The sequence below is a fragment of the Heloderma suspectum genome, chromosome 3 (genome assembly GCF_057233095.1).
Source record: "Heloderma suspectum isolate Gila_16-S chromosome 3, 16-S_ref, whole genome shotgun sequence".
Classification (NCBI taxonomy): domain Eukaryota; kingdom Metazoa; phylum Chordata; class Lepidosauria; order Squamata; family Helodermatidae; genus Heloderma; species Heloderma suspectum.
Window position 1 is genome coordinate 246,148,718 of NC_139460.1, and position 24,569 is coordinate 246,173,286.

Below are 24,569 nucleotides of genomic sequence, written 5' to 3' on the forward strand. Positions count from 1 at the left end.
TTGGGATTATACGTGCCTGACTATCCTTAAGCATATTTTCTGAGCCTGTCTCATGAAGACTGCTGATATTTATGAACAATTGGAGCCAATAAAATTCCATGGAAGTTTAATATGTGAGAACTTTCTCCAATAGTCAGTGATTTCTTTTCACTTTCTTGGAGAATATGTAAGTTGAAGAATCATAATTTCCCCCCTGAAGTCAGTTTGCACCTCATAGTGGCAATTCCTGGGTTGTTTAACCCAGGAATTGCAATTACAAGCAGAGGGCATGAGCTGCACAGTGCACCGGGTCATGCAAATGAAATTCTCAATTACTTGATAACCTTTTACAAAATCTAGCCTGCCCTTTCTTGTCTTGTCCTTGAAACTGCATGGATAACAACACAAAAGAAGGGAGTGGCACAACATGGCTGTTCTCTGTGTTCATGTGGAAATTATACTAAGCATGTTAATTGGATAGGGAGATGGGCCATCATTTTCTCATGACATGTTTTCAATATGGACCTCAGGGCCAATTCATACTATACAATGGCAAAATACATATACAGCAGCTTTCCAGATGTGTTGGACTGCAATTCCCATTATCCCCAGCCGGCAGTGGCGAACAGACCATGCATGTTTAAATGGCCAGAGTTTCTTGCATTAAAAATGAAAGCAGCATTCGGGAAAAGATCATGTTTATTGCAAGGGAAACCAGGCCATTTAGATGTGCATGCTCTGCTCTGTTCATAATTGCTGATGCTGGTTATGTTTCTTGCCATTCAAAGTTTGGTACTTTTTGTACTGGAGTTTAAAAAGTAAAAGCAGGTTGTTGTTCAGTCGTTCAGTCGTGTCCGACTCTTCGTGACCCCATGGACCATAGCACGCCAGGCCTTCCTGTCCTGCGCTCTCTCCCGGAGCATACTCAAGTTCATATTCATTGCATCCGTGATGCTATGTAGCCATCTCATCCTCTGCCGTCCCCTTCTCCTTTTGCCTTCAGTCTTTCCCAGCATCAGGGTCTTTTCCAGGGAGTTTTCTCTTCGCATTAGGTGGCCAAAATATTGGAGCTTCAGCTTCATTATCTGTCCTTCCAATGAGCACTCAGGGTTGATTTCCTTTAGGATGGACTGATTTGACCTCCTTGCAGTCCAGGGGACTCGTAAGAGTCTTCTCCAGCACCACAGTTCGAAAGCATCAATTCTTCGGCGCTCAGCCTTCCTTATAGTCCAGCTCTCACAGCCATACATTACTACTGGGAAAACCATAGCTTTGATTAGACGGACCTTTGTCGGCAAGGTGATGTCTCTGCTTCTTACTATGCTGTCTAGGTGTGCCATAGCTTTCCTCCCAAGGAGCAAGCGTCTCTTAATTTCATGGCTACAGTCACCGTCTGCGGTGATCTTGGAGCCCAAGAAAGTAAAATCTGTCACTGCTTCCATTTCTTCCCCTTCTATATGCCAGGAAGTGATGGGGCCAGATGCCATGATCTTCGTTTTTTTAATGTTGAGTTTCAAACCAGCTTTTGCACTCTCCTCTTTCACCCTCAACAAGAGGCTCTTTAGATCCTCTTCACTTTCTGCCATTAGGGTGGTATCGTCTGCATATCGGAGGTTGTTGATAATTCTCCCGGCAATCTTAATTCCGACCTCTGATTCATCCAACCCGGCATTTCTCATGATGTACTCTGCATATAAGTTAAATAAGCAGGGTGACAATATGCAGCCTTGTCGTACTCCTTTCCCAATTTTGAACCAATTGGTTGTTCCATGTCTGGTTCTTACTGTTGCTTCTTGACCCTCGTACAGGTTTCTCAGGAGACAGGTAAGGTGGTCTGGTACTCCCATCACTTTAAGAATTTGCCACAGTTTGTTGTGATCCACACAATCAAAGGCTTTAGCGTAGTCAATGAAGCAGAAATAGACGTTTTTCTGGCATTCTCTTGCTTTCTCCATGATCCAGCGAATGTTGGCGATTTGATCTCTAGTTCCTCTGCCTCTTCTAAACCCAGCTTGTACTTCCGGTAGTTCTCGGTTCGCATACTGCTGAAGCCTAGCTTGTAGGATTTTGAGCATCACCTTGCTGGCATGTGAAATGAGCGCAATTGTGCAGTAGTTTGAACACTCTTTGGCTTTGCCCTTCTTTGGAATTGGAATGTAAACTGACCTTTTCCAGTCTTGTGGCCACTGTTGAGTGTTCCAGATTTGTTGGCATATTGAATGCAGCACTTTAACAGCATCATCTTTTAGGATTTTAAATAGCTCGGCTGGAATACTGTCATCTCCGCTAGCTTTGTTGTTAGTAATGCTTCCTAAGGCCCACTTGACTTCACTCTCTAGGATGTCCGGCTCAAGTTCAGTGACCGCACTCTCATGGCTATTAGGGACATTCAGATCTTTCCTGTATAGTTCTTCTGTGTATTCTTGCCACCTCTTCTTAATCTCATCTGCTTCTGTTAGGTCCCTGCCTTCTTTGTCCTTTATCATGCCCGTCTTTGCACAAAACGTTCCCTTGAGATCTCCAATTTTCTTGAAGAGATCTCTAGCCTTTCCCATTCTGTTGTTTTCCTCGATTTCTTTGCATTGTTCATTTAAGAAGGCCTTCTTGTCTCTCCTTGCTATTCTCTGGAACTCTGCATTCAGTTGGGTATATCTTCCCCTTTCTCCCTTGCTTTTCGCTTCCCTTCTTTCCTCAGCTACTTGTAAAGCCTCATCAGACAGCCACTTTGCTTTCTTGCATTTCTTTTTCTTTGGGATGGATTTCGTTGCTGCCTCCTGAACAATGTTACGGACCTCCGTCCATAGTTCCTCAGGCACTCTGTCTATCAGGTCTAATCCCTGAAATCTATTCCTCACCTCCACTGTATATTCATCAGGGATATGATTTAGGTCATACCTGATTGTCTTCCAATTAGCCATTTCTATGCTTTAACATTTAGATTTACATTAATCTACCCTTGTACGTTTAACTGAATTCCCGTATTTTTGATCTACTTTACTGTTGATCATACCAAAATGTTTTTCAGTTTTTAATATGAAAATGTCATTATATATTTCTGCAGTGTGACAAAATCAAACAGGAGAGAGATGAAGCAGTCAAACAGCTGGAGGAGTTGCAAAAAGGTAAGTAGGCATTTGGAAAGGAATAAGGGTTATATGCTGACAGATAAAATAGGCAAAAATCAATTACTTCTTTTGAGGGGCGTTAGTAAGTACTTAAAGGTTTTGGATGTAGGCCCATAGACAGAAATTTGCATTAAAATGGGCACATTCTAATTTATACATATAGATACAAATTTAGAAAGGATTACTTCAAATTTCACAGAAAGCAAGCCAACTAATTTCACATCCAAATCACCCCAAATAAATAATTCAATTAATTTGCCCCCACCAAGATCACCCTAAATCAGTTCCTTTTTAAATCGGTTGAATTCACCTTTAGTTAATTAGTTCTATTCATTACTCCCCCAAATCCACCTCTAAAGTCATCTTAAATTAATTAATGTATACATTTATTTATTAATATCATACCCAGACAACCTTCCCCAAATCAGTTTTCCCAAATTCCACCACAGCCCCCTGGAAAGGAAAGGTTCCTCCTGTGCAAGCACCGGGTCATTACTGACCCCTAGAGGGATGCCGCTTTTGCTGGCGTTTTCATGCCAGACTGTAGCGGGGTGGTTTGCCATTGCCTTCCCCAGTCGTGACTACCTTTCCCCCAGCAAGCTGGGTACTCATTTTACCGACCTCGGGAGGATGGAAGGCTGAGTCGACCTAAGCCAGCTACCCGAGACCCGGCTTCCGCTGGGATTGAACTCAGGTCGTGGGGAGAATTTCGGTTGCAATACTGCCGCCTACCACTCTGCGCCACACAAGGCTCTACCACAGCTCCCTACACTCCAGTAAAGTCTGAAATGGTGTCCCTTTTTATGGATTACTTAGCGTTTCCACCTTTGAATCTGGCATGGTGTCCATTCTCTTCTAATCCCTTTTGCAATCCGGTAGTCATACATATGTTATCTTCAAGGTTTCTGGGGCCCATGCCTGGTAGCCCCTGATAAACATACCTTAATTATTAGTTACATTTTATATACCATCTTTCCTCCAAGGAGCTTAGGGTTTTGTACTAGGTTTCATATTTTTACAACAACTCTGTGAGGTATGGTACTCTGAGAGAAAGTAACTGGCCCAAGATCACCCAGTGAGCTACATGACTGAGTAGGGAACAGAACCTATGTCACTTTGTTAGGTGCTTTCTTTTTTTGCCCAAAAAGTCTCTCCCCCAACCCACCCAGTGTGGGCTCTCCCACACTGGAGGCGTTCAAGACAAGGCTGGACAGCCATCTGTCAGGGATGCTCTGACTTGGATTCCTGCATTGAGCAGGGGGTTGGACTCAGTGGCCTTGTAGGCCCCTTCCAACCCTACTATTCTATGATTCTATGATTTGCCCCAAATATCTTGAAACTGAGAACAGGATCGACTGGAAATTGTACATACCCAGAATAAAGTTTAACTTAAAAGAACCTAAGAAGAGCCATGCTGGACTAAAGGCCTATTCTGTTTACACAGTGGCCAAGCAGCTGCCTGTGGGAAGTCCACAAGTAGGACATGAGTGCAAATAGTACCTTACCAGCTGTGTTCCCCAGAATGTGGCATTGAGAGGCATACTGCCTCTGATACTGGAAGTAATATATATCCATCATGACTAGTAGCTTTGTTAGCTTTATCCTCCATAGGTATTAACTTGGTCCTTAATAAATGTTTTCCTAATTTGGGACAGAACTCCCAAAATGTAAAAAAAACACCCAACATCCCACCACAAATAGGTGAAGACCCTGGGGATATTTGGCAGATAGCCCAACTGTTTCAGTGAGTGGACAGCCAAGGTATATAGAAGACATAGAGAAGCAAGAGTTAAATGAAAGAAAATTCTACAGGCCTGAAAATATTTAGAAAAAAGGTCCACAATCCTTCAACATTTTTCTTTTTCCTCATTACCTAGAACATCTCAAGAGCTTTGATCAAATGCAGTGCCTGTAATTTAGCATCTCTAGTTAAACTGTAGACACTTGGGTTGCTGATTGTAACACGCAACATGCCACCCTTTCCTTTTTTTCTGGCAAGCTGGTATTCTTGTTCACTTCCTCTTTCCCTCTTATCACAGAGAAGCATCTTGATTGTGGCTTCCACTTTTGGTGGTGGTGGTAGTGGTGGGGTAGGATGTCAGAACCTTCAGGGGTTGCCCACTTGGCCAGAACGTAATCTTCCTAGCCTTGTCAGAATAGATGGATGAAATGTCAGGCAAACATTTTGTGTGTGGTGTGTGTGTGTGTATATGTGGTTTTTTTTCTATTTTCATATAAGATTCTTTTGTAAATATATACGTTTATGCTGCCCTTACAAAGGCAATTACTTCTGGTCTGAAGGAAATTAAGCTGTGCATATGCTCAGAAACAGTGTGTCCTTAGGTCCATTTAAAAAAACAATAGTTGAAACTCGAAACTAGTTCCTTTCACAAAGAAAAGACGTTCCACACATGTTCACGAACATGTTGCCTTTAAGTATTTGGGGGTGGGAGTTGGGGAAACTTTGTTCACCTTGAAGGAAAGCCTTGGCACATTAGCAGCTCTGCAAAAAAGGCCTGTGCAAAATTCCCATCCAGATCTCTCTTGAGAAATTAGTGCTACTTAGGTAGTTGTAGGCTACTGGATTACTTTTTAATAATCTGTAATTGCTGTCTGGGGGAGCACTTGTCATTTTAAAATATCAATCTTCAATAGTGATAAAATAAATATAGTCTTTATAATATGATGATATTGTCCCTGACCATATCTGATTAATGTTTCATGCAGTTTTCACTGGAATATTTCCAGATAAACCCACTCAGTTCTTTGATTCCTGATTTATTTTCCCATGCTTGCTTTTCCTGTAATCCTGAGCTGCCAAAGTCCAATCACATCCATCAGATTTCTGCCACCATAAGTAAACTTTGGGCCAAAGACATAACGGATCAAGACTGCAGGTTAAGCTCCCCCCACACACAGTTTTCATCCTGAAATTCAAATACCTCCATTGGAGTCAATGACCAGGTTCGGATGACACGCCTTGGGTTGTCATGGGTTATTGAACCCCTGATGAGCTGTGGCGCCTGTGGGCACCACCTCGCATATGCAACTCCTTCTTGGGGGTTGTCATGTCGTGCGAACTGAGTGAGTGTGGGTTATGCGAGGGTTGCATATTCAAAATGGTGGCCACACGTGCCGCAGTCTCTATCCACAGTGGGTTCTCGTGTCTTGCGAACAGTCCCAGTGGAGGCATTTTTTCTTTTTTTAACTTCCCCACAGGGTGCGTATGTGCGTAATTTCAGCATGAAAATAGTGGGGTGGGGGGAGCTTAACCTTAGGTCAGCTATGCGTGATTACAAGAACATTTTGTTTGGCCCTTTATTTTAGTAGCATAGCCTCCTTGACTAAATGAGCCTTGAGGGGAAGATGGGGTACAGAGACAGTTACTGACTTGCCTCCCCTTGCTTGGTCTGGACTGGGGTTCCCAGTTGGAGGAACCTGAGAGAGCCCAAAACAGCAGCAGGATGGTGAGGAGACCGTCTCTGGAGCCACGTTGCTCCATTCTCCCAATGAGTGGCAACTCCAGGCAGGCCCTCCTCCTCGTGGTGGGCCCTTTTTTTTGCCATGGTAGGGCCAGGGAACACAGCGCGACTGTTACGCACGCGCCCCTGCCTTTACTGTCAAACTCCTCCTTCACTGTCAAGTTTACAATTGCCACCTGTGATGTCCATGGTAGAGCCCTTGGGAAGGGCATCACAGCCCTCCTTCCACTGGAGCTGGGCCTGCGAGAATCCTAATCGGGACATTCAGCACACTTTTTTTCCAGCCAAGGCTTATCCAAGCCCAAGCTATACAGTGTTAGTGGGCAAAGAGGCGCCGTCTGGTGGCCCCCGGAGCCAAAAGCAGCCACCTTGAGGGCTTCCTACTTGCATGGCCTTCAACACTCCTATGGCCTCCCTACAAATGAAGCCAATCTGCTGCTGCAGTAGCAGGTGTTGCTGCAGTAGCAGCTGCTGCTGCTACCTGGATTTGCTGGCTTTCTTGTTCAACCCACTCCACAGAGCACAAACTTGAAAACTGCAATATTGGCAGAAGACAGCCATCAACTGACCACACAACAGCCAATCCAAGAGCAGGAAATGCAACTCCTAAGGGGCAGCCAGGAAACTAAAAAATAGTTAACAACCCGACTCTTGCAGGCAATGGAGAGCAAGAATGAGAGATGAGTGCCGGTGGTGGCTCCTTGTGGCCTGAGCCATGTGCTCCCATCTCCTCTTTCCAGTTCCAGGGAAGAAAAACAGCCAGATTCACAGCCACAAAGACTCAAGCCTTGCAGTTGCAGGTGCAATGGGGAAAACTAAAGGCAGCCCTCTTAGGTCACCTCATAAGCCATTCATGGTAACATTCTGCACAGAGATCTGGGGCCCCTAGAGAAAGATTCAGGGCACATGCACAGGTGTGCTGCCCTCACAGCACTGATGTCTCTTTCTTAAGAGTAGAAGTACCTTGTATGTTATGGGCTGTATCCAGTTTTTAGTAATTTGTTATATAATGCAGTTACACTGGAGTTCTGCCCATATAAATTAAAGCCAAATTTGGATCAGGAGACATGAGTCCACAAATCCTTTCACAAAGTCACCAATGGTGATTGATTCTCTTCCTGTCCCCTGTCCCCGCCCCTCTGGTTTGGTTACTCAGTATGTATTGCTGAGAACATGGAGAGGATGATCTTTTCTGGGTGCGAGAAACCGTCTCTGCTCCTTCAAGGGCAGAGGTGGGCAACTTGTGGCCCTCCAGAAGTTTTGACCTTCAGATCCCATGATCTGTCACTGTTGGCTATGCTGGCTAGGGCTGTTGGAAGTTGTGGGCCAAAACATCTAGAGGGCCAAAAGTTGCCCACACGTGCTCAAGGACATACTCACTGAATTAAGGGAAGGGGCAACACTGGTCTTTTTTCCACATTGTACTGGCGTTTAGGGAGAGCCAGAAGCAATGAGATACTTGCACCATTTGTGCGTTCTATAAAACCTACTGCAAAGTGAAGAAAGATGACTTCCTCTCACCCAAGTCCACGCAGAGCAGCCTTCCCCAACCTGGTGTCTTCCAGATGTGTTGGACTGCAGCTCCCATCATTCCCAGCCAGCACCGTCATTAGTCATGCTGGCTGGGAATAATGAGAGTCGCAGTCGAATACATCCGGAGGGCAGCAGGTTGCAGGAAGGCTGATGGAGTGGACAGTGGAGCCTGATGGGTCCAATGTCAGTGGGGATATGAATCCGCTCCAGGTTTCAGCCAGAACTCTAAAGGAGCTGTCCAAGGTGCTTACACTGGTAGTGGACTCAGAGGGGTGTCTTTTTCACTTTGTACCATATTTTGGCGGAGAAAAGAAATGGCACACGTTTCCTTCCTCTTTCAAAATACAACATGAATTAAGGGGCAACAGTTTTACTACTTCTGTAGTGGGATTTCCAGCTCCCTATTGTAGTTGGTAGAATCTTCTACGTGTTGCCCTGACTGAGAAATACATAGGAATTCATTTTAAAAAACCAGGCAGGTTTAGAGGAACTATTTTGTTGTGGTCTTTTGAAATAATCATGCCCTCTTCCCAAATAAGTGCAAAAGAAGCAGCTAGATAAGGATGACTTTTGTGGGGGGGAACACAGGGTACACACACATTTTTTTCCTAGTAAGGCTTTTGTTTCCTTAAATGGCTCATGACAAGTCCAAACTAAAGGGAATGCAGTTATGAGAAAGACAGGTTTTAAAGGGAATCCTTTTGTTACAGGGCTTTGAAAGCTTGCCTGAAGTGGTAGAAAACAAGCTAGGTATGGTAAAAAAAAAAAAAAATTAGGAGAGCTCCTGTGCCTTTAAAAGTAGGCAGAAATTCAACAGGTATAGCTCCACATCATGGAGATACAATGAGACAGGCTACACCTGTTGAATTTCTGCCTCTTGTGCTGCCTTTTAAAGATGGAAGAGGTCCCCCAGTTGAAGCCAAAAACACTAGCAGTAATGTCAAAGCGCATTTCAATGATCTCTCTGGGCCTTTGCAACCATATATAAAACCTGTGCTTCAATTTTAATAGAGTGTAGGCATCAAGCATACACCTTGTTCTCTTAAAGATCTGTTCATCTTTTCCCCTTTACATTTTCTGTGATCTATTTAGCTAACTGCCCCATTACAATCTCCCCTTTCTGTCTCTTGCAAGGTTACCTAATCTGAATAGGGCATGACATGTTACTTTACACTCTGCCAGTTACTTAGCATTACATGGATTGAGGAAAGGCACGAGCACTCAGTTTCCAAAAAGACTTATTATTTTTAACTCTTAATTATAAATAAAGCTAATTAAACTGCATGCACTGAATGCCAGCTTGTGCTGTTTTCTGCCTCCCACAGTTGTCAACAGCCCAACTCTGTTTTTATTTTTAAAATATCCAGAGTTCTGTTCCAACAACTGGTGAGGGACCAGGTTCATCCTGTGAGCAAAATATTCTCTCCCCATCCACCCCTTTGGCTGGAAAGGGCATCTTCTTTCTTTCAAACATTGTGGTGCAACAGGAGCCGCTGCCCTTGCCTTGTTTTGTTTATATTTTACATTTGATCCAAATGTCGTTTCCCTATTCTTGCTCAAATATGGAGGATTCGAAGTGGAATCGGATGTAAGAGCTGTGTGGAACTCTTGCTTTTGACAGCTTTGTGGTGTGAAGTGAGTTGGAAGGAGAAACCTTTCCCCGAGTCTTCTGTATCAGAAAAGGCCGGTTTGCTTATGGTCTGAGGCCCAGGGCTGCTGATTTCTTCAGCATCAGGTTCCCACTTTATGAAGATCAAACCCATGTACGTAGCCAAAATTAAAGTAGGTGTCTTCAACTGGCACGGTGTCTTCAACTGGCAGAAGGAATAAATATGCTAACGAGTCGCCCCCTCTACCAAATATCCCGTTTTCCTCTTGTGTGATAATGGTTCTATTGATTCAGTGTGGTGTCTGGAGGTAACAAAGCACAGCTAATGGGAGTAGAAAGGCTCCCATGAATAGCTTCTCAAGAGAAGAGATGACAACAGTATCGCAGCCTGTTATGTTAGGTCTCTGTCACTCTAGTTTAATTTACACAGCTGTTGTTTACATTGGTTTATAAATGCAGTTAAGAAATACCTCCTACAAAACAGCACTAAACTTTAGACTATTTTGAAATGATCAGGTGACGATCGCCCTATGTGGCAAAAATGTTCTAAGAAGTCAAATTCCTGTGAAAGAGAAGGGGAAAGAATAACACGCTTGCACGCGCACACCTACACCTTGTGGCCTATTTGTGTTTGTTATGATACTGGGAATTCAAGGGATTGGCAGAAAATGTCAAGTAGTTAAGGCTTAAAACTCAAAAGTAATATTTGCTCTTGTAAAATGTCGTAGGTTTCCTTTATCTTCCCTTACATTTACTTTTTATTATTATTCTTTAAAAAAAAGACATACCTTGTAAACATAGCGATAAAATGCCAGGAATATTAGGATTTTACAGCAATAATGGAGCCCATTATTTAAACGACAATATAAAAGGCAATTATATTGATGAAGAGCTACACGGGCTTTGTGTCTGTGAATAAACTTGGCCTGCGCTCAGCTTCTATTTGTTCTCCAGGCATAAACACATATTGTGCGTGATTCCTGTTTAATGGGGCCCAGTTTGTATGCCAAGCAGCTGCATTTTAGGCCCTATAGCGTGATTTCATAGCTCTCTGAAAATTGGTTCTATTCAGCACAAGAGATAGAAGGTGGTGGTAGGGGGGGAAGCTTCAACACACAATCATTTCTTTTCAATTGGAGCCAGAAAGGTTGATGACAACATGACCATTGTGTGATAATGATAAGACCACTAAGGATCTGTACTTCTCATCAAGGCTTTCACACAACAGCAGATACAATTTAATTCACTGCTCTGTCAGCAGTGCTGATACCATTATGCCGTCTGTCTCCACAGTTATAATCACTGTCCTCCGAGAAATGCAGTTGAAATGATCTTGAGCAGTCAAAGAAACTCTCAATTAAGGCTGCCACTTCCAATGTGTCAGATTGTGTCTTATGCACTTGGTACAATTTTCACTTCCAATCCTGTTTATTTACAATGTCGGCCAGTAATTACGCTTAACGTGTCATTTAGTGAGGGTGCCCCTGCCAAGGAGATTGTTGGGTGCTGCAGTACCATTGAGTGGGAGTTTCTTGCAGTCAATGCCATCAGCGGCTTTTAGTCCCTGATGGGATGCGGTAGTAATGTTGATAATGCAAGTATCATGCTCATCAAGTCATAATTAGATGCCACTCAAATGTGCCACTTGTAATAACAGTGTTGATTCATGTTTTCTCGGTGACTGCAACTACTAATTAGTTAAGTGGTTTTTGGTTGGCCTGCATTTGCTGCATATTATTATTACCCCTGAAAAAATGTTGAGGTTGGAGAGGTTTCTGGCCACTTAGTGCTGCTTTATGAATTTTAATATCAGCATAATAAGAAATTTGGGCAGTCTTCGGAAGTAATATATTTTTGTATTTAATTTTTTAGATATTTTTTTCTTTGGAATTTAATCATAATTGCAGGTTAACTAATCTTAACTGAACCATGAGTTATCACTTGGCAGACAGGCTTTTTTTAACTTTATATTTCACATGAAAAATCTAGTTGATTTTCTCCTCCTGCCATTTTAATGTAAAGGGAATCTATTTCTCAGAACTTTCTTGACTAACTTTATGAAATAATTAAGTGTTTTAGGATAGAGCAAATGTCATACAATCAGTTTTTATTTTCTTTTGACCAAGGATTAGAGCAGATGTAAGAACCTAATGCCACATCAGCTATAGCTTCTTTTTCTGTTGATTGTGTTTCTTCAGGCTGTACATATGTATGTTACGTGTGCATCCAACAGGGATAGCAAACCATGGGTCCTTCACATGTGTATATGCATAATAGACAGATTTCAGATTTGCCTTTCCCATGTTCAAGCTTTACATGTTCAGTTGTAGTTAAAAAAAACCTTTAATGTGTACTTAACAACAACAAAAGGAGCGTGTTTATTGGGTGTGGTAGAAGGCTACTAAATATTGTCTTTGGGAAGATTAGCCAATGCACTTTGCCTTCTGGACTTAACTGACAACGTAATTTTTAGGACAGTGAAGATTGTTTCCCAGCTCATTTATTTATGTGTATTTAGAATTCCCACTCAGTTCATTGGAGCTTATTCCCAAGTAAGTATGCATAGGATTGTGGCCTGAGACAGGTTGGCTGATGACTGTGATTATATTTCCACTACAGCATTTGGCACAGATTAGTTGAGGCATTTCATCATGTTTTGCTCAACTCATTCAGCATGGCACACAGTGCTTATGCCTGTTCTTGGTTTGTGGCACACAGCAAAAATGGGTGGCCTGGGCTGACCTCATAGAAAATAAGCCTCTTAAAGTACTGGAACTTGCACAGACTCTTTCACTTCTACATTCTTTGATTGTATGATCCCAGCATAGAAAATTTCCCTAGGCTAACCTACATTTTACCTCAACTACATGAGAAGTAGTGCCATGTGGCGTTTTTCCAGACCCAGCTGTAACAACACATCTGGCATCTTGTAGTGTCTATGTATATCTCCTTCTAGTAAGATTGTTTGCTTTAATCTCTGTTTTGATTCAGTGCCAGATGCTGACAGAACTCCAAACACAAATAACAGTTACAGAAAAACAAACGAGAGAGAGTGATTGATCTCCTATTGTTTTCCAGATACTGTTAATGACACGTTTTTTACCTATAAAGACCTAAAGGCCTTGGGTTGAAGTCTGTAAGACAAGAGATCATGTGACCCTTGTTGTTGGACTGCAACTCCCATCATCCCTAGCCAGCATAGCCAGTGATGAGGGATGATGGGAATTGCAGCCCCACATCATCTGGAGGTCCACACTTTCCCCATCCCTGGTGTAAGAGAATACTCTTCCTCTCTAACGTCCCATGGTGACTGACAGAGCACACCTTCTTAATGATATCATCCGAATGCCACGTTTGGACAGAAGGGCATACAGAGAACATTGTGGGGGACTCGCCTCCAACTATAGACTCCTGCCTCTTAGAAATTTTCACATTTGGCTAAGGTGGCATGGAATGGGACAAGGAGACTTCAGTATTTGTGAGGGTGATTCCCACCAAGATTTAAAATTTTGCACTTGGGCATATAGAAGATTGGCAGAGCAATCCTAACAGGGCTGGCGGAGGGAACTGAATGGTGAATATGACACCAAATCCAAGCCCTGCCAGCTTGCTGTGGCTAGCGTGGAAGGTGGGGGGAAGACTTCACACACACGCACACACACACACACGTTCTTTTTTCTTTTCTTCCCATTACAGTCAGTAGGAGCCAGCTCCAGGGCTACCTTAGTTTTAAGTCCTGGGGCGGGGGGACAGTGTCTGTAGAATGATGGGGTTTAGGTTCCTGCAGATCAACAACTTCGTCTGACATGCCGACCAGAGGGGAGGCAACCCTGGATTTAATCCTAAATGGTGCTGCCCAAGACCTAGTAGAAGATGTGAATGTTGTTGAACCAATTGGAAACAGTGACCACAGTGCTATCAGATTTATTTATTTCATTTATTTATTAAATTTATCTGGCTGGTCACCTAGCCACTCTGGGCGATGTACAAGCATATAATAAAACAGCTTAAAACAATAAAATTCTACAATAAAAACATTTTCTAAAATACCCTAACACACTCCAAATGCCTGCCTGAACAACCACGTTTTTAATGCATTGCGGAAGCTCATTAAATATATATATTTAAAATATATTTAAGTGGAAAATTGCCAAGGAAGTCTAATACTGTCACATTTGACTTCAAAAATGGAAACTTCTCTAAAATGAGGGAACTGGTAAAAAAAGAATTTGAAAGGGGGCATCAAGAAGGGTTAAATCCCTTCAAAATGCTTGGAGGTTACTCAAGTCCACAGTAATAGAAGCTCAGGTAAAATGTATACCACAAGTTAGGAAAGGTAGCACCAAGTCCATGAGGTCGCCAGCATGGGTAATGAGCAGTGTCAAGGAAGCTTTTAGACAGAAAGCTTCCTTCAGAAAATGGAAGTCGTGCCCAAATGAGAAGAACAACAGGGAGCACAAACTTGCACAAAGGCAACGCAAGCAGACAATAAGAGATGCTGAAAAGCAGTTTGAGGAGCATATTGCTAACAATATCAAGGCTAAACAATAAAGAATTCTTTAAATATGTCAGGAGCAGGAAACCAACTATGGAGGCAGTTCGACCGTTGGATGACAACAGAGTTAAATGACTACTAAAGGAGGATAAAGAGATTGCAGAGAAGCTGAATGAATACTTTTCATCTGACTTCACTGCAGAAAATGTAAAACAGAAACCTGTGCCTGAACTGATGTTTTCTGGAAGGGAGTCTGAGTATTTGAGGCAAATAGTGGTAACAAAAGATGATGTTCTCAACCGTATTGACAAACTGAAAGTTAATAAATCACCAAGCCCAGATGGTATCCATCCTAGAGTTCTTAAAGTACTCAAATGTGAAATTGCAGATCTTCTGACAAAAATATGTAATATGTCCCTAAGATCAGCCAATGTAACACCCATTTTTAAAAAGGGATCCAGAGAGTATCTGGGAAATTACAATCTAGTTAGCTTAACGTCTGTTCTGGGTAAATTGGTTGAAAGCATTATTAAAGATAAAATTAATAAACATATAGAAGGAGAAGCCCTGCTCAGAAAGAATCAACATGGCTCCCACAAAGGTAAGTCATGTCTCACTAACCTTTTAGAGTTCTTTGAGTATGTCAATAAACATATGGACGGGGTCATCTGGTAGACATTGTTTACTTGGCTTCCAAAAGGCCTTTGATAAAGTCCCTCACCAAAGACTCTTGATCAAATTTTGCAGTCATGGCTCAAGAGAAGAAGTCCTCTTATGGATCAGTAACTGGTTAAAGAACAGAAAGCAGAGAGTAGGAATAATTTGTCAATTCTCCCAATGGAGGGATGTAAACAGTGGAGTCCCACAGGAATCTGTGTTGGGACCAGTGCTTTTCAACTTGTTCATGGATGATCTAGAATTAGGAGTAAGCAGTGAGGTGGCCAAGTTTGCTTATGACACCAATTTATTTAGTGTGGTTAAAACAAAGAGGGACTGCAAAGAGCCCCCAAAGGACCTTTCCAACCTAGGAGAATGGGTATCAAAATGGCAAATGTGGTGGAATGTAAGCAAGTGCAAAGTGATGCACTCTGGGAGAAAAAATCCCAACTTTATGTATATGCTGATGGGGTCTGAGCTGGCAGTGACTGACCAAGAAAGAGATCTTGGGGTTGTGGTGGACATCTCGATGAAAATGTCAACCAAGTGTTTGGCTGCTCTGAAAAAGGGAAATTCCATGTTAGGTATAATTAGAAAAGGAACTGAAAATAAAACTGCCAATATCATACTGCCCTTATACAGATCTATGGCATACTGAGTACAGTTCTGGTCACCGCACCTGAAAAGGGTATTATAGAGCTGGAAAACGTGCGAAACGGGCAACCAAAATGATCAAGGGGTTGGAGCAACTCTCCTACAAGGAAAGGTTACAACATCTGGGACTGTTTAGCTTAGAAAAGAGGCAAGTAAGGGGAGACATGGTAGAGGTATACAAAATTATGCATGGTGTAGAGAAAGTGGATAGGGAGACATTTTAATCCCCCTCTCATAATACTAGGACCTGTGGACATCCTATGAAGCTGATTGGTGAAAGCCTCAGGACATAGAAAAGGAAGTACTTCACATAACACATAGTTAAACTATGGAATTGACCTACCCAAGATGCAGTGATGGCCTTCACTTTGGATGGCTTTACAAGGGGATTGGACAAATTCCTGGAGGAGATGGCTAACAATGGCTACTAGTTCTGATAGCTGCTTTCTACTTTCAGTATCAGAAGCAGTATGCCTTTGTACACCAGTTGCTGGGGAACATGGGTGGGAGGGTGCTGTTGCACCCATGTCCTGCATGTGGGTTTCCTGTGGGCAGCTGGTTGGCCACTGTGCGAACAGAAGCTGGACTAGATGGACGTTGGTCTGATCTAGCACGGCTCTTCTTATATTCTTATTTCCCCAACTTGCTCCATTTTCAGAGCCATAAGCTGGAGCACTGTGAGTGGAACAGTGATGGTTGCAGAGCTTTCCACTACTGCTACAAGGAGATTTCCACTCATGGACCTCTCTCTCTGCCTGCAGAGAAGGAAGTCTGTAGCATCCAACGGACCCTTAGCTTCCTTTCCCAGGAGCTGCCTAAACTGGAAGGGGGAGTTAATGCTGGGTAGTTTCACTTAGAAATTTTAGGCTGCAATCTGTTGCATTCTTTCTTGGCATTAAGTCCTACTGAAAATAGCGGACCTGCCTTTTGAGCAAACAGACATCTTGTATCTCTTTGTATGTAGACATTGGAAATATGGTACATTACCTTGAGCCTTAATGTTTAGTCTTGTTTTTAGCATTCATAACTTCTCTAGTTTTATTATGTAATCATACACACACATCTAAAACATGCTAGTTCTATAAAGTAGTTGGCATGGAAGTCAAAATAGATATTCATAATCACAGGATGAATGTTCTGAGTAAAAATGGGCGTGGGGGAATGCTTGACTCACAGTAAACTCTTTGAATCAAATATTTTCCCCATATGCTCTAGTTTCTCACATGGTCATTGAGGAAGTCAGCTGTATACAGAACCACCTTGAAATTGAAAAGACATGTCGTGAAAGTGCAGAAGCTCTGGCTACTAAGGTAAGAATTACTTTTTTTCTCTGTTCAGAACACACAGTTTTAGGGTACTGGGCTGTTCAGCTTCCTGAAAAGCTTGATTCAGCATGGCTGATCTCCTCAAGGGACGTGACAGGTATGCCAATCCTTCTAGTCCCCTTTTCACACTGGATAAACTGTGTGGTCAGCAGAGGTGATTGAGGCTGCAATCCTGTGCACACTTACTTGGGGGTAAGCACCATTGAACGCAATGGAACTTTCTTCTGAGTAAATATGCATAGGATTGTGCAATAGGGCTACAGTTCTGTGTATATTACTTGGCTGTAAACCCCATTCAGTAGTGTGGGATTTATGCTGAGTAAACATGCAAAGTATTGCACTGCCTGTTTACTGGCAGGAAGACTGTGTAAAACCCTTCCCAAACAGACACCTCCCATTTGTAGGTGCAATCAGCTCCCCACACTTCCAATTCAGGGCTGAAGCATGTGCCCTTAGAATCGGTGCATGACAAAATTCCTACATGGGAAGCACTTCAGTGCAGACAACAGTGTTCAACTTTTATGTAAATTGTCATATTCAGGTTAGACATGCTTATATTTTGCCTCATATATCTTTGCTGGGAAGCTATAATCAGCCAAATCCAGGTGCGCGGTCATCACATGTGACGATCTGCGTATGGGATTTACATTATTCCCTACATGAAAGTGCTTTCTGTGTGGTAAAATCTAATTTCTGAAGCAACCCGGAGTTGTGATGCTTGAATCTGGGGGAATGGAGAGAAGATGTGACTATACTTTTGGACAGAAAAGATAAGTGGGTATCTTTCAATTAATGGAAGACATGTGTTAGAGGTTTTATTTTATAAATGTGTGCACTACCCAAAAGATAGATCTGCTTGACTTGGCTTTAAGGCTTTTAAAAATTTGATAAGCATTATCAAACTGAAAAAAAAGGTAATTTATAGAAACTGCACCTTTTTCAGCCTCCCCCCACCCCCCAATTTTCTGCATCTGGGTTAACTGATGAACAAGTTTAGAAATGCCTTGAGTGTCTGTGATATGAAAGAGTAATGAGCATGTCAGTGTCTGAATCAAATGGAAAAGTCAGCCGGAGGATTACATTTCAGGTGATTGTTCATGAAAGCAAACCATGGAGCAAGCAAAAGGTGACCTGTACAGCTCCGTTGATTGCATCTAGGTTGATGAATTTACCAAGTATATAATATTTTATGTTCCATCTCATCAGAAGTACATTATTATTATTATTATTATTATTATTATTATTATTATTATTATTATTATTATTATTGAATGTTTTTATCTGTGTGTGTGTGTGTGTGTGTGTGTATATATATATATAGTGTAAAATGCATCTGAGCCACTTCATCATTAGAAAATGGATTGCAGCAATTTTGAGCCAAATTCCATTAGCAATGCTGGCTGGTTTGTGTGCATTTGTGTATTTTTATTTATTTTTTATTGCCCAGAGTACTTCTTTAGATGTGGCAGAAAACCCACCAGCAGGAAATCTTTTTTCATTTAGATGCATTAGTGATGTACTTTCTGGAGGTATTTACTTAATTGTTTGCATAATGATACTACATTAGGATTCATAAGATAGTCAGCCAACATATCAGTAAGAAAATGAATTATGGATGTAACTATCCTTTCTTCCATTCTTTGTATGTAGTGACACACACTGACAGTTAAGAGACTAGCACCTTCCTGTTGGGCTGCCGTGTCAAAAGCTGACTCACCCCTTAATTTATGGTGACCAAGCTACGCAGAGTTTCTCATATTTTCTGTCAAGGTCTTTAGAAGTAAAAAGCACACAGAGGAACTGGCAATGCAGGGTGACTGGAAAGATGTGCCATTTTCATACATCGTGGCTGAGGATTTGTGCTGGGAGATGAGAGTGACTGATCTGTCTCTTGATGCTTTATGGTATCCCTTCCAAGTAAACCAAGGTTTCAGTCTCTGAGTCACTTCAGGCATTGTTGAATGTGGGGTGAAGGGGAAGCACAAATGCCTCGTGAACCATTTGTGATTCTTGATAGAATTCAAAATATAAGTGCTGCTTCTCCTATCGGGATGTCCCTGCATTGTGACATGGCACATCTCCCCATGGCAGAGATTGCTTTAAAAGTTATATTTTTGATGATGCAGAGAAGCAGAAAGAACAGAAAACTGAAAGGAATGCCCCTATTGTCACCCTGGCCCCCAATTGTTCATAACTTCATAAGCTCTAAGGGCTGCCAACCAACTAAATTGTTTGGCTGATTACCTGTTTTGCTTTAATAAATGATGCAATTGTTGTTGTTTTGCCTGCTATATTAGTGGCTATATATGCAATTATATAGTATACCGGGGTGGGTATAAGGTAGATCTGGATCTCCTGGTAGATCTCTAGTTGATCTTCCATTGTTCAGCCAGGATTTCAGACTCCTAATTGTTTCACAACAAAATGATTTCCCTTCCCCCCTAAATTATGCTGCTGAAATAAATAAAGCTTGGGGTAACCAGGAGTGGATTTTTTGTGGAAGGATTGTGAGCTCCGTTCAATTCTTCCGGAACTCAGTACATTCTTGGTCTCAGAATTCTTCAATTTTCTTTAATTTTGAGTGTACGACTTTTTCACCAGGCTCTGGTTGGTGGATTTCAGGGTTCTAGTAAAAAATAACAGCAAAGTAGATCCTGCAAGCCTAGAAACTGCTCACCCTTGTACTATACTATATTATACTAATACCGTACTAATTCCATTCTCCAGCATGTCTACACATGCTTTACTAGTGGCTTCGATGCACACCCCCTTCATGGATCACTGCCTTGTTGTGGCGAAGGGGCTTGCGTAACTCAGTGAAGCCATAAGCTATGCCGTGCAGGGCCACCCAAGATGGACAGGTCATGGCGGAGAGTTCTGCACACACAAAATTCCATATGCACAGGAGATGCTCTGTTCTTTACTATGTGTCCAGGAGTACCACACAAGTGTGTTGTTTACAGAGTATTCTCCCTACTGAAAAGAATGAGGCAGCGATTTCTGCTGCAGAGCTTCATGTGCAGATTGAGCTCCAGAGCTGCCAGGTTATGCAAAGTGCTTCACAGTGCTTATTTACTGTCAAGACAATATCGGGAGGTGGCTACTAGTCCCATTTTTCAGCTGAAAGAGAATGATACCCACAGTATAGATTCAATGGACCATTATATTTATAGTATATCTGTCCAAAAGACTGCATGGACTTTATACTGGCTAAATGCTAACTGGCTGGTTCATAATTAATAAGTATTTATTAAATGATGATTTGGTCAAAAATATTTACTGTGTAAGAGACTCCTCTTTGATGCATACCCTGAATCAGAAGCTGTTTGTAGGTTGCTGAGAGCAGTGTCATAATTTAAAACATGGTCTTTTTTTATTTTGCTAAAGATCTGTGAATAAGTTGTTGCATTTGATCAAGGAATGCAAATCAATACCCAAAACTGCAGGCAGTTCTTTGTGGAAAGGGAGAACCAGGCAAAGGAGCTGTGATGGTATTACTAATATGCATGGCCAAGGTTGTCTGGTAATCCCACTGGAATCCATGTCTGAGGGTCCAGCTACATGTTACTTTAAAGATACAGTTAGCAGCTGTGTTTCTTCTTCTTACTCAAAAATGTGTGGAGGTCCCAATCTATACTAGAAACCTAGTGTGGAGGTAGGGAAGCTTTAATCCATTGTCGTCATCCCCCCGGCCAGTCTCAATAGGAATTGGTGGCCTGTGCCTACAGTTTGTATTGGCCCCAAATAATCCATCCATTTCAGCGGATGCTTTTTTGGGCAGTGCATATTGTGGCACACATGAGCCAGATTGGGAATACAGCAGGAGGTGAAGGGTTAAAGTTCTTCTACCTCCATGCTAAGGTTCCAGTCTGGATTGGAACCTCAGCATGTGCTTACTTTTGAGTACTTTGACCACAGATATGGATTCAAGTGGAATTACTGGGCAATCTTGGGCAGTCACTGTCTTTATGTATCAGTTCCATATCTTAAAAATAAGATTTTTTTTTGTCATAGGATGGTTCTGAAGATTAATAGGATAATGACTGTGACATATTTTTCCAGCTGCCTGTTGTGCATTGTGCAATATAAAATAATTCAGAAAAAAAACCAGAGGTTTTATTTATTCCAGTTACTGGCCCTCTCCCTCACAAAGGTGAACGATTGCAATACTTCTCTTTCTCTTTCTCTTTCGCGCTCTCTCTCTCTCTCTCACTCTCTCACACACACACACACACACACACACAGAGCTCACAGAGCCTGCCTGCTCCAATTTCAGCACGTGTTCTCTGAGTTACATTGTTAAGTTCATGTCCTGATTTATAAGACTCGGCATGCTGGCATGTAATGCGGTACATATTGCAAAATGTCACAAAAGTATGCCATTATGATGGCATCTAGTGCCAGTTTGCAAACGATTAGAGTAAGGTTGCCAATTTCTGCTGTCATTTTTATTATACATTTACATTTGAGCCTGTCTATAAAACCTCTAGCATTGTTGATCTTGAATAATCATGATTGCCTTTAAAACAATAGCCTTCTCTTTAATGAAAACACACATTCAAGGGCAATAGTGGAATACATGTAGGCAGTGGAGAGTGTTAAATAAGGGTGGTGATGGTCTAGCATATGGTCTTGCTGTTCTGTCTCTTGTTGAGCTGACCTCCTTTCAAAATTGGTTTCTCTGGCTTTTTATGAAAACCTTTCTTTTTTCTCCTTGCTCTGTTTTCTACAGCCCTTTTTTCTTTCAAACTCAGAGACTCAGTGCAGCTTTCCCCAGTATAAGTAAAGTAAGAGGCAATCTAATTTTAAAACAAGATGCTTTCTAGGTTTCAAACAGCATAGAGGGAACTTCAGCAATTCACGTTCAGTCTTACATTAAGACTGCCTTACTTCATTCCTTGCCTTCTATCCTGCATCTCAGGAGTGTTTTCATTTTAAATTCCAGCAGCAACACAGGCCCAGTTGGAATGGAGTGCTGCAGATGCTAGCACGCATGTTACCCTGCACCATCTTTTCCCAATCTGGTGTCCTCCAGCTGTTTTGGACTATAACTCCAATGAGCTCAACCCAGCATGGCTAGTGGTCAGGGATTATGGGAATTGTAGTTCAAAACCGCCAGCGGGCACCAGGTTGGGGAAGGCTGCCCTATGTGATCTACTCTGCAATAGAGTGCTGTAGCCCATCTTATTTTATTTCATAATTTTACAAAGCAGCACGTTGTCCTCAAGGCTTGCAACCTAGTTAATTCATTTTACTTTGTGGTAATCTTCATCTGTGTCCATGCTACGCTAGAGTAGGCTGCAGCTACACCTTAGATTTTCAGTAGAGCTACTGCATTGAAGAAAATGAGGAGAAGGCTGTAACTCGTGGAGCTCTGTGTATGCACTGAATCTCCAACAGAGTTTGAATTATGGAGGTTGGAGAGGTGGGGGGGGGCTTAATGAAACCTGCAAACCACCATCCTGTGACTCCCCCAATTTTAGCCATATTATGCCCTCCCTTCCCAGAGTCATCTAAAAATGATAGATAAGGTGGCCGGTATAAAAGGAAAAGGGGCCAGGCCTCCCACACCCTTCCCCATGTTACTCAAGCACTGATCCCCAGCGTGCAAAGCATTTTGCACATTATCTTGGTAATCCTTACAACAGCCCTCTAAGGTAGGTGATGATGATTGTTCAGATGTGGGGGAGGAGGTTGTTGAGGCTGATAAATATGTAGCAAGGCTGTAAATATGTTTGCTTGTGGCCACACAGTGAATCACTTAGTCTGAACCAGAAACTTTCCCCCTCTCAGCTAACACAATATTGGACCAGATATCCTTAAATTTGGCTAATTACCACATAAATGGCCACTGCTTTTTGGGGTGCATATTCCAGCTTTTCTCCAACCTATTGAATTCTGGCTCCCATTCTGAATGTACTCTCCTTTCTAGAGTCCCCAGTGTGGGGCAGGATGCCAAGGCTTGCATACAGAACTCCACGATAGGAGCCAAGGCTCCCCATGACCTCCTTCCCCCCACCTCCACACAGCCCCTCTTGTCCCTTGAAAAACTGCTCCAATTCTCTTCTGGCAGTGCAAATTTCAGCCATCAACCCCCCCAAAATCTGGACCACTTGGGGGGGGCAAAGGGTTAAAGCCCCACTACTCCTCATGCTAGAGTCCCAATCTGGATTGGGTTCCCCATGCTTACTTTTGAGTAAGGTGGGGAAAAAGGATATAGCTGTTAGCCAAGTCTTTAAAGCAGTGTTTAGTTTGATCCACACTGGATCTCTGCTGGGGTTCCACTGTTTGATGTGTTGCGGTGGTGGAATCTGAGGGCCAAGGAACAGGAGCCACATAGCAGTGAAGGCAGAAGCAAGAGAAGGCTTGGGCTAGACAAGGGCGTTTTATCTCACTCTGTTGCTTACTCAGCTGGAAAGGCTGGTGTACCCCTGGCTGTCCAGTCAGCTGAAGAAAAATGCAACTGCTCGGCTATTACAAGCCAAGCTGGCAACCCTTTGCAGTTCTGCTGATAACTTCTAACTCACCACCACCGCTGCCAGTTGGCTGTACTGGCTAGGGCTGATGGGGGTTGTAGGCCAAAACATCCAGAGGGTCACAGGTTGCCCATCCCCAAGTTTAGCTGATGGGGATGAGAGAAAGGGACTTTTCTGTGGCCACACCTGAATTGTGGAATTCTTTGCCCTGGGAGGCTTGGTTGGCTCCCTCTTATGGGATTTTTCCATATGGTAAAAACCATCCTGTTTAGGCAAGCATTTGTTTTATTGAATAAATTGTTATCCGGTGCCTCTGTTTTATCTGCTGCACCTGTCTCTTTTTATTATATTGTGTTTTGGAGGGCTGTGTGTGCTGAATTTATTATATTTTATGGTTTGTTTTAATTGTTGTTAGCAGCACTGAGTAGTGCATAAGTACTAGAAGGGCCAGATATAACATTTTGTATAAATAAAATAAATGAAACATAAAGAACACAATTTGAAACAATGGCTGACGTGTAAATGAGGAATGTGGGAAACACTGTTTCTGAAAGCTAGCTCCAGACACTAGAAGCAGAGCAATGGGTTGCATCCAAAAGTTCCCATCCTCTGACAGAAGGAGCTTCATCTGGAGGACGGGAACCTTTGGATGCAACCCATCAGCTAAGCTCAGGGGTAGGCAACCTGTAGCCCTCCGGATGTTTTGGCCTACAACTCCCATCAGCCCTAGCCAGCATTGCCAACAGTGAGGGATGATAGGAGCTGCAGGGCAAAACATTTGGAGGACCACAAGTTGCCCACCCCTGGGCCTAAGCCTGTTTTGTGGCCTTTATGGTGACTAGCACATTCTTGTCACTTATAAAACAAAAAGATAAATGATTCAAGGGCATTCTTAGCAACAACGTGTATGTTTGGATTTGTAGCTGAACAAAGAAAACAAAACTCTGAAAAGAATCAGCATGTTGTATATGGCAAAACTGGGGCCAGACGTCATGACAGAAGAAATTAACATTGACAACGAAGAGACATCCACAGACACAGAAGGTAGCCCTGGCTCTTGTGACTTGGTGCAGTGCCAGCAGGTGATCAAAGGTGAGTGCTTGTGTCTAGATTAGGATGGGATTGCCTTTTGAAAAAGCGAGCATGAATATGGAATATCAAGTTGCACTGCAATGAGTAAATGGCTCTCTGTAGTCATAGACACTTACCCGGGGGATGTGTGTGCACTCCTACA

At 42.5% G+C, this 24,569-nt stretch overlaps 1 protein-coding gene across 1 annotated transcript in view; it reads left to right on the forward strand.

The window, feature by feature from the left end:
- The window catches only part of SHTN1 (shootin 1), a 152,144-nt gene that overhangs the window by 46,877 nt on the left and 80,698 nt on the right, over positions 1-24,569 (forward strand). Inside the window, exons 3-5 of the mRNA XM_084841960.1 lie at positions 3,041-3,101; positions 16,750-16,844; positions 24,259-24,427. Of these exons, the coding sequence (XP_084698086.1) occupies positions 3,041-3,101; positions 16,750-16,844; positions 24,259-24,427 (325 nt within the window). The remainder of the gene's footprint in view (positions 1-3,040; positions 3,102-16,749; positions 16,845-24,258; positions 24,428-24,569) is intronic.